This window comes from Ciona intestinalis, unplaced genomic scaffold (assembly GCF_000224145.3).
Source record: "Ciona intestinalis unplaced genomic scaffold, KH HT000138.1, whole genome shotgun sequence".
Lineage (NCBI taxonomy): Eukaryota > Metazoa > Chordata > Ascidiacea > Phlebobranchia > Cionidae > Ciona > Ciona intestinalis.
Genome location: NW_004190460.1, coordinates 1 through 10,789, shown reverse-complemented (window position 1 = coordinate 10,789; position 10,789 = coordinate 1). Strand labels below are relative to the sequence as shown.

Genomic DNA, 10,789 nt, shown 5'->3' with positions numbered 1-10,789 from the left:
CCAGAGTAAACCGGAGTCGAGTTCCTAACTTACCCCGGGTCCTAACTGACCCCACCTACTATATGAAGCCGCAAATAAGCTCCCTAATAAAGATTGCAACAAAATCAGTCCGAAGCTTTTACTTTATTGTAAATGTCATACTCGATTACAAATCAGACAAATAATAGTAATCCACTAGTCGGCTTAGTGTATACTGTGATGTTTTGATCAATGGAGTCATCCAATAATGCATACCAACTACACAGCCGAAAGCATTTACGCGTGGGTTGTATAGCATATGGTGAACTTGAGAACACATTTAATAACACTTGTTAGCATGCTTTAAAAAGTGAGCAAGCTTGTGGAAAGAGCAAAGCTTACAGTTGAACTGAAGAAGGATGCTGTGCTTTGGTGGAATATAATTAAAGCAGAGTTACTTAGGTTTAAAAATTCTGTTTGTAAAGAAAACAACATAAAGATATAAAACGGCGACTTCTACATAAACAATACATGTACGTGAATATAAATGTTATAGTTTACAGTTTATATGTTCGGTATAATGTGAGCAATTTAAGTTTTCTTAATGTATACAACACATATTAGATCTTCATCCATGTTACATCATGTTGCTTAAGCCATGTTAAATTTATTAGTAAATATAAGTACACAAAAACATACCTAAGAAAAATATATAACTAAAAAATACCAAATATAAGTTTATGTACAGTAGAGTGGGGTAAGGCAGGACTTGTGGTAAGATGGGACTTCTTCCTAAATCTTATTTACGCTACTGAACCATTTAATAATAGACGAAAAAAAAATGTTTCAATATTGTTCAAAATTATTCTCACGGTCAAACACAGTGCGCAGAAAAGATGATTACTGTTGTCGGGAAGTAAAATTCGATCTTACTCAAAGGCCAACAACATTTTTTCCATGGTAGAATAATATTAATATAAAAACTTTCAACTTTGTGTCCCACTTAGTTTTGTAGGAATATAATGCCAAACTTTGGAAGGCTTGTTTTTAACTCAATAGTTTATACCTTATGGGCAATTCAAACATACATTACTGATATAATAACAATTTAATGTTTGGAAAATATTTTTGAAATTCAGTCACAGAAATTTGGATAGCAAGCGGCATCCGTATAAAATCCATATAAATTTAAATTTTTCATTGGTATCGCCCTTTAACTTAGTAAGTTAGTATCCCCAAGTAAAGAAGATTTAAATTTAAAATGCAACATCATACCAAAATAGTGCTGGTATAATTGGATACGAATTTATAAATTGGGCTGTTTTTATTTTGCCATCAAGCATCCTCTTCCATTGAACAAATTCTGTCCTTCTTCCACAAAAATTTTCCATTCATCATTGTTTGTGTTGTACAATACAATATGTCCAGGTTTGGAACTGGTGAGATTATATTTGGATTAATTGCTTAAAATACTTTAATATTATTATTGAAATAGATTATCTCATAAAACCTTCAAATTAAATTTGTTCATAATATAATGTTAAACATTGTGTTATCCAAAACTGCACATCCCACCTTCCATACATTGCAACATGGTGACCAACACAACAAGCAGAAACTTCACCAAGTTGAAAAGGAATGTTGTTTGTTAACATCGTCCATACTCCATCAGCAATGTTCATGAATTCACCACTTGTTAATAGAGTGTTGTTTGAACCATATCCACCTGGCAGTTTTTCCTTGAATTAATTTATCAGTTTAATGGAGATAACTTCTTGTCATTTTAACAACCGTTATATTGAAAATATAACTTCTTTAAATTTAGAACAGAACTAGTCCTTACATAATACAACTCTGAATTAAATAACACAATGACCAAGTTACCAAACACAAATATTTTTCCATCAAAATGCACAACAGCACACGAAGCTCTTCCTTCCAACATGTTGTTTCCTGCTTTCCATGTCTTACTTACAGAGTCATACACTTCAACTTTTGCACAAACTGAAAAAAGAATATCCTGCACTATTTACTACCATTGGTATTTCTAAACAAGTAAACCTGTTGTAGTATTTCTTTGTCCACCATTACCCTGTTCATAACCTCCACAAAGATATGCAACATCTGAAAAATCAAAGGCATAAACGCTTTTATAATTTGAATAAAAGTAAAAATTATGTGTTTCTCATTTGAGGTGAAACAAACCTTACACATGTAAGACTATAGAATTTGTACACCTGATATACATATCAAGTATAATGAATGAATGAATCGTCTGACGCCGTGGCACAATGGCTTGCGCGCCTGCCTGTAACCTATTGATTCTGGCTTCATGAGACACTGCTACATTTGTAGGGTGTATGTGTCTTTGGGCAAGACACCTAACGGCAATTGCTCCAACAGTGGTCACTAACGGGTTGTCTAAATCTTAAGCCATGCATAAAAATCCCTAAAAAATAATCACCCACAAAGTTACCATTTGTGTTTAACGATTGTCCTTTACCCAACATGCGAGACTAAATAAGTTACATTCATTCACTCAAGTATATAATAAAAACACCCCTAACCTCCAACCCCAACTGCAGATGCCTTTGTTTGAAATGAATTTGGACGTCCAACTTTAACCCAAGTATTGTTGATGGGATTATATTTGATAATGGTATTTGCAAAATATACCACATTCCCTTGCACGTCTGACAATCCACCGAAGACAAATATTTCACCTGTATTCATAAACACTTTATTACAAATGTAGAACATAGAAATCACATTTACCTTCTATTGAAGCAACAGCTGCTTCAGAATGACGGTTTACCATCGGTGCAAGGTTCTCCCATTTAATGCCATTAAAGCGTTTCGAAATATTTGTCTTGTAAGCACCATTTTCATAGATGTAACCAAAGCAATACACCATCTCATCATGGCCAATAAACATCACATGTTGCTCAGATTCACCAACAACCTGGTAAGTTTAAATCTAAGTTTACAGACCAACTACAACCCGATCTACACTTACTTGCAGTGATGACCATTTCTTTTCAGTCATATTGTAACTCGCTATGTTTTGCTGCTTGTTTGGAATAAATATAAGTTCTGTAATGTTAACCTTGTTTAAAATATGACAAAATTAAAGCAACATTGAGCTAACCTTTGCATGGGTAGCAACTTTTTCTTGGTTTCTGTTTTTCAAACAAATCTGGTTTTACATGAAAATAAAAAGCATCTTCAACCAAATCTCTGCAATCAAGAAATTCACGGACAAGTCCCTTTAATAAAAAGTAAATGAACAAGAACACCACCAGGTAGAAGAAACAAGTTAAACCTCTTTTTTGATGTTCCTGGATAAATAATCAAGTCTCACATATTGCAATCTTAGATGTTTGAACAGAGTTGGGAAATATTGTTTTCTTGTCTGAAGATGATGTTTCACCCAACCAACCATACACTCATAAACAACTTCCTCAGACTCTATCTAGGAGCAAAAAGTCATAAATTTAGCTTGTCGCTTCTGGTCGGTAAAGTCCGCACATAAAAATCAAATGTCAAGAAAAAACCAGGATGAGATGTGATGAGAGTCTTAGAAAGTATAAACATAGTAAACAAAACATGTTTTATGTAAAATGAAATAGGTTTGCTGATATAATAATAAAGTTATCTTAATCTTGTTACTTCCTTAATTTTAACACAATATTAAACACATTGTCTTACCACCAATTCATCAGAAGAAATTAATTTCTCCATTTCCACTTCATCCATTTCAAAAAACTTTTGTTGAGTTGAAACTTGGTCGAAATTTTCACAAATGCACCGATCACATTCCAATACAAGATCATTGAGAGAATACAACTTACCAAGTTGACGGTAATGCAAACAATTCAATGGACAGATTTCATTCGAGAGAAATTGAATAACTAAAGCAAGTAGATCTATGAAAAACAGTTATGTAAGGCTAGGATAACATTATACGAAGTACAGCAAGATAATTTTTTAAATTATTATTTTATATTACATCAGTGGCTAGGCACTTGCATCGTAACAAAAGGTACACATTTCGATGCTTCCTTGTCTACGGTCCGTGACATGTACTTAAGCATGGCATTTAAAGGTCACTGCTTTAACTCAGTGGTCCGTAATGGGTCGTTCAAAAATTGCCAACAATACAAAAAAACAACCACCCATAAAGTCGCATACATGGTAACTTGTAAGTGAACACAAGAAGAATAAAATGAATATAACTTGCTTTATTCTCGAGTGGCCGGAAAACGATAGTCATTATAACATGGGTATCCATACACCTCGTGCCAGCTTATGAGTTACCACGTATGTTGCTTTTGTGTGTGATTATTTTTATTCACTTTTTATATATGGCTGATAATTTGGACAACCCATTAGTGACCACTTGGTAGAAGCAATTGCCGTTAAGTGTCTTTCCCAAGGACACATACGCCGACAATGGTAGCAGCGACGAGCCTTGAACCCATTACCACTTTGCCACGGCGCTTTAAAAAATAAGACACCATGTCTGTGCCAGCTATGTGTTTGTATACATGGGGGTCGTTTATTCCCTTACCAAGGAAATTATGCCAAATATCACCTTGTACTTGCATCAGTGAAGCTGCATGCAAAACTTCATCAATATTTTCCTCCGATAATAAAACTTTGTTCGTATAAATGAAAGTGATCACTTGCTCCATTGCAACTTTTGTTACTTCTTTTATTTTGATCACTCTTTCAAATTCCTCTTTCATCTATAATGCAAACAAAACTTGGTAAAGAGGTTACTTTTCATAGTTCAGCAAATTTACACTAAATTTTCTGCTTACTTTGAGTTGATTACGGTAACAAGATCATTGGTATAATAGGTAACTGTGGACATGATTCTTACCTGACTACTGAACATAGTGTCAAAATAATTGCTACTTGCAGCTAGAATTGCTCGATGTGCAGGATATTTTTGTCCTTCTGCTACCAGTGTGACGTCACAATAACGTTTATTGCTTCGTTGCCTAAAAATAAAAAGTAACTTATTACTAATTAAATGGCACTTACGTATTCTCGCGTGACGGTAAGTGACAGTCATTGTAATACAAATAAGATTGTCTGTTTTTTTAGAAGATTGTGGGTAATTAGAGACAACTGGTTTGGACCTATAACAGTTAAGTGTCTTACCCAAGGATACACACACCCACAATGGTACCAGTATTGAGAAGCTGACCAGACAACCACACGAAATCAAAGATAAGAATTAAACAAAGTTGGGTACTAGTAAAGAACCCGTGACTTTACAGATTAGGCAGTACGTTAGGGTTTTAGTGGTTAGGAATTTTAACTAGCAATCAAAAGGTGTTTTGTTAAGTTAGGTTAATCACAAAAAAAATACTGCATTTTATGGCTTTGAGGTAAAACATAAGCATTTTACTTGACAAGCATGTCCATGATGAAGTCAAAATGTCCATCACAGCTTAGAAACTTAGATGAAGACATTTTCATGTGTAGATCTGTTCCCAATTAAGCTTTCTTATTCAATTTGCACTGCAACAAAAACATTTACCTTGTAGAATTAGGTACAGCTTTTAATCAAGGCGTATTTGCTTGTCTTTCTATATAGTTTTCTTTTGAAAAATGTTAGTCATTCGTGTTGATAATTAATTTGGAAAATGTGCGGAAAAAAGTGCTGACCAAGCTGGTATGTAGTTATTTTCAATCCAAAATTAACACATAATAAAGTCTATATTTTATAACTTTAACTTGGTGTAATTTTCCTCTCTTATCTTTTATTTGACTGCTCTATGTGTGTCAGGTGCTGTCGAAACCTATTAAATGACCAAAACGTTGAGTAAAGTATTACAAAAGGTACGCGAGCAAACACCAGGTAATTCACCTCTGTTTTGAAATTCTCTCAAGCATAATAATTACCACAGATTACGTAAAAATATAAATAAAGGAAACGCGAAAGGCGGAACTGTGGTTTTCCTAGCGGTGAATCCCCTAAAACACGAAGACTATGCATCAAATATTTTTATAAATGCAACATTGAAACTATTTTACCATTTCGTTAATATAGCATTTATAAACACGAGAATTCGGTAGTTGTTTTTTTAATTATACATGAAGCTGTTTGTACCCCAACATTATTTTTAGTTAAACATGCTTAGAATAAACTTTTAACAGTATATACCCCGTATAGGTAAAGACTCAGCTTAATATTTTGATCTTGCTGTCTAGTTTCTGTAAGAGGCTAATTATAATAAACTATTGTATTCTTGTCGAATCTAAATTTACACGCGGCATGTTCACGACAGCAACCGCAAGGGTAACATGAAATATCACCAAATATGTGTAAAGGTTTTAAAAGCGTCACTTCTGCTGCTTTACTAACATGCTTCCAAAGCCGCCCTATGCTGCCATAATACGACAATTCATAAAACAAAATACTGATCAAAAACCCTACGATATCTGTTTTAGCAGTGCGTTGCAACAACAGAACGTGACTGACGTTAAAATTAGTAAAGTGCAGAGAAAACTTTTGAACCAAAAGTGTGCAAATTTGTGCTTGAGCAAAGTCTAGACAAGGTTGCTGAGCTGTTAAGCACTTGGTCAGGATACAATGAATATCTGAAGTCTCCAAATACAAATTGTTGAAGATGATATTCTGTTGCAATATTTGAATGACGTCAAGAAATTGTGGGGGATGAAAGATCTCGATAATGACGTCATTAATGTAAAAGTAATGTGGAAAGTTTTTGCTATTGCATCAGCAAGACCAGAAGCAATCATGTAAAGATCTAAATATGTTGTACTTAGTTCGAATAATATATATGGACTATTCGCTATATAATATCACGCAATGCTTTTATATGATTTTATGTTTTCCAGGTTTATTACAAATGCACCCCTAAAGCATCGGATTGAACTAGTGTATGTTTGGGACTTTGTTTTAATGAGGCATGGTACAAACGTGCTTAAACTTCATTAAAGTCATAAGAAAAAATATAGAAAACATGGTTAAATAGTTTTCTGTTTGAAAAAGTCAAAAACAGGATTAAATAGAGATTTTAATATTTTTTCCCAAGAAATGTTGGATAATGTTTGAAAATTTTACTGATTTTAACGTCAGTCACGTTCTGTTGTTGCAACGCACTGCTAAAACAGATAACGATTGGATCTTTGTTAAATAATTTGTTTGATAAATTGTCGTATTATGACAGCAAACAGTATTATATGACAGCGTGCATTTTGAATTGAACGCTTTAAAACATACGCACCATGGTTTAAAAACTGCTCAGTTCTGAACACTGCTCCAAGAGTCCAAAATTATGTTCACGGTAAAGTAGTTTGAAGCGAGAGATTTTTCAAGACAGAGTGGTGAAACTTATTCTAGCATTGTAAGCAGGCATGCAAGACGAATTTTTGATTTCGTTTTTACGAGAACGCGGACTTGCGGTTTTTGAACGAATACCGTAGCAATCAGCAAAAGCAACATATCATAGCGTATACAGGTGCGATAAGAGTAGTGTTGTTGCGAGTATCTCTCGCTTCGGTCCATCTTTTAAAGTCAGTATATATCCGTGACGAGATATGCGGTAGTAGGTCTCACTTGCTACCTCGTCTCGCTTGGATAGCATTTCGGCGCATTATTCCTGCTGCCCGCGCAGAGTAGTTAACGCTTTTGTCGTGTTGTACACACAGTCACCAGTTAGTTTAGTAGTTGGTACTGCAGTATAGTTACGTTGTATAGCGTTTACTTTTAGGTTTATTACGACGTATTATAACGTTATTCTCTGGTTGGTAGTATAGATATCCATAGGTTATAGTTACGTTGTATAGCGTTTACTTTAGGTTAATTATGATGTATTATAACGTTAGAAACGTTGTATAGCGTTTACTTTAGGTTGATTATGATGTATTATATCGTTATTATATGTTTGTAGATATCCATCGCTTTAGTTCGTTAAACTCAAATATATTAAGTTACTTTATCACAATGGATATCGATTGTAACAACAAAAATGAGTAGAATGCATCGGTTCTTTGAAACATCCAATGTTGTAGCCGCTTACTTTCGCACCAGACCTAAAACTCCACCCGAAGTTGCGAAGAAAGCGATTGATTTTCTAGGAAAACGAAACGCTCCAGACGAACATGGTAAATATGAAAGGATGGCAGATGTCGGATGTGGTAGCGGCCAGTCTACTGAAATATTCGCACCTTATTTTCACAATGTCATTGGAGTGGATGTGAGTCACAACCAGATAGCAATGGCTCGGGAGAAAAATAAGACAAAGAATGTAAGTTACATGGTTGGGGCAAGTGAAGAGTTGCCCTTCGAAGATGAAAGTCTTGATTTGGTGGCGAGCGGTGCAGCTGTACACTGGTTTGATTTTAAGAAGTTTTCTAATGAATGTAACAGGGTTTTAAAACCAAACGGTTCTCTGTTCTTGCATTCTTACCATTCATTTCCTCCTCACTTGGGTCCAGTTGATACGCAGCGTTTCAGCCAGGAACAGCTTAGCAGAATTTTGGAAAGCACACAGATTAGAACTCGTGAACTTAAAGAACTTTTGCCAAATCCTCCACGAGCAAAGAATGTGTTTGAAGTGTTTCTTCAAATCTATGACATCATACAGAGTGCGGAGAAAACTTTTGAACCAAAAGTGTGCAAATTTGTGCTTGAGCAGAATCTAGACAACGTTGCTGAGCTGTTGAGCACTTGGACAGGATACAATGAATATCTGAGGAGAAAGTCTTTAAATGCAAATGTTCAAACAACCCAAGGAATTGTTGAAGATGATATTCTGTTGCAATATGTGAATGACGTCAAGAAATTGTGGGGGGTGAAAGATCTCGATAATGACGTCATTAATGTAAAAGTAACGTTGAAGGTTTTTGCTATTGCATCAGCAAGACCAAAACCAATCATATAAAGACCTAAATATATATGTTTTTGTTTTTTTTCGATAATGTATCCAGGTTTATTACAAATGCACCCCTAAAGCATCGGATTGAACTAGTGTATGTTTAGGACTTTGTTTTAATCAGGCATGATACAAACGTGCATAAACTTCATTAAAATCATGGGAAAGTATAGAAAACATGGCTAATTGATTTTTGTTTGTTTTTTTTTAAGTCAAAAACGGGATAAAATAGAGAAGTTAATATTTTAAAGAAAAGTTTGATCATGCCAAGAAATGTTTGAAAATTTTACTGATTTTAACGTCAGCCACGTTCTGTTGTTGCAACGCACTGCTAAAACAGATATCGTAGGATTTTTGATGAATATTTTGTTTTATAGATTGTCGTATTATGACAGCATATAGGGCGGCTTTGGAAGCATGTTAGTAAAGCAGCAGAAGTGACGCTTTTAAAACCTTTACACATATTTGGTGATATTTCATGTTACCCTTGCGGTTGCTGTCGTGAACATGCCGCGTGTAAGTTTAGATTCGACAAGAATACAAAAGTTTATTATAATCGGCCTCTTACAGAAACTAGATAGCAAGATCAAAATATTAAGCACGTATTACAATTAGCATAATTTTATTTGAGTCTTTACCTATACGCGGTATATACTGTTAAAAGTTTATTCTAATCATAGCATGTTTAATTAAAAATAATGTTTCTGTTTCAATTAATAAGAATATGATATAAAAGAAGTGCTGTTAAAGCGTCCTCGCTTAAAGAGTAACAGTTTGATACGGGCGTCAATAGTTGTGTGTTGTCTATATCAAAGTCATAAAAACCTCGATTAGTCCAACTGCGGCTTTGTGTGTTCAAATGCGAGCAAAATTGGTGACTTTGTCAATGGATTTAAAGTTGAACCAACTTGTTAGATTTCTTACGGTTTTGTGACCATTTACGTGCTCAACAAGAACAATTGTTTGACGAAAATGATCTGCATGACCACTTACGTGCTCATCTCGTTCGTATAAAAAACATTGAGATAAAAAAACAATGAGAACGTTACCGCATTCGCTAGCCTTTAAACACACAAAAGCGACAGTTGAACCGTGGTGCTCTTTAAGAACGTAGCCTACTACCGTTGGACCACTCGGTGTTTCCTTATGTGAAAAGTTGCGCTGTTCACGTGCTTGCACGCATGAGTGATTACAGTGGGGTTTGTCAACAAATTGATTCCCATGACATCTGCTGACTGTTGTGTGAAGTACATAGTACTCTCTATGACGTGACTGAATGTGTTTAAACTTTTACTTCGTGTCATAATAACATGTTTTCAATTTGTGATTTTCGTGACGTGGTTGAGACACGGAGTGTGCAGCGAAGCTAGCTTTTTTATTTATATGTTTGCAGTTAGGTTGGAAAATGCAAGTTCCGTGCAATTTCGCTCGTGCCTTAGGTTTTATATCTCTGTGTGTAGCCGTTTCTGCTGCTTCTTATCAACCAACATGGGACTCACTGGATAAACGTCCTCTACCAAACTGGTGAGAATTATGTTTATATTTTTAGTAAAAATTCCAATGCCAGTGAAGGAATGTGTTGTTTGATACCAGTAATTTAGATCCATAAAAAAGGAACAAATTTACTAAAAGTGTGAAGTATGATCACTTTACTTTTTTAGGTTATGTAAAACAAAAAAGTGTGTCTCATATGTATTTAAACAATATTTCTCAGGTATGATGAAGCCAAAATTGGGATTTTCATTCATTGGGGAGTGTTTTCTGTGCCGAGTTTCGGAGAAGGTTTCGCTGCAGAGTGGTTTTGGGAATATTGGAAAGGTGTCTCGACACCATCTGCTGTTATNTCATGGAGCAAACTATCACCANATTTCAATACGCAGATTGCTCCTGATTCCACCGAGTCTCGATGCTATAGT

At 34.9% G+C, this 10,789-nt stretch overlaps 1 protein-coding gene and 1 pseudogene across 6 annotated transcripts in view; one reads left to right on the top strand and one right to left on the bottom strand.

The window, feature by feature from the left end:
- Positions 1-6,051, bottom strand: part of LOC100175794 (kelch-like protein 12) — a 13,634-nt gene extending 7,583 nt beyond the window's left edge. Inside the window, exons 1-14 of one of the 6 annotated variants that reach the window (XM_018816097.2) lie at positions 5,840-6,045; positions 5,378-5,490; positions 4,844-4,964; positions 4,553-4,706; positions 3,667-3,884; positions 3,281-3,430; positions 3,107-3,224; positions 2,975-3,051; positions 2,734-2,920; positions 2,526-2,681; positions 2,020-2,082; positions 1,843-1,962; positions 1,534-1,684; positions 105-1,394 (exon numbers count right to left, since the gene is read on the bottom strand). In XM_018816097.2, coding sequence (XP_018671642.1) covers positions 1,283-1,394; positions 1,534-1,684; positions 1,843-1,962; positions 2,020-2,082; positions 2,526-2,681; positions 2,734-2,920; positions 2,975-3,051; positions 3,107-3,224; positions 3,281-3,430; positions 3,667-3,884; positions 4,553-4,706; positions 4,844-4,964; positions 5,378-5,448 — 1,698 coding nt within the window. In that variant the 5' untranslated portion in view covers positions 5,449-5,490; positions 5,840-6,045 and the 3' untranslated portion in view covers positions 105-1,282. Of the gene's footprint in view, positions 1-104; positions 1,395-1,533; positions 1,698-1,842; positions 1,963-2,019; positions 2,083-2,525; positions 2,682-2,733; positions 2,921-2,974; positions 3,052-3,106; positions 3,225-3,280; positions 3,431-3,666; positions 3,885-4,552; positions 4,707-4,843; positions 4,965-5,377; positions 5,491-5,839 lie in introns of those variants that run through there. The other 5 variants (XR_003396922.1, XM_026838998.1, XM_018816094.2 and 2 more) reach the window with 5 other exon arrangements.
- On the top strand, positions 5,523-10,781 carry LOC108950395 (annotated as a pseudogene).
- Positions 10,782-10,789: the final 8 nt, after the last annotated feature.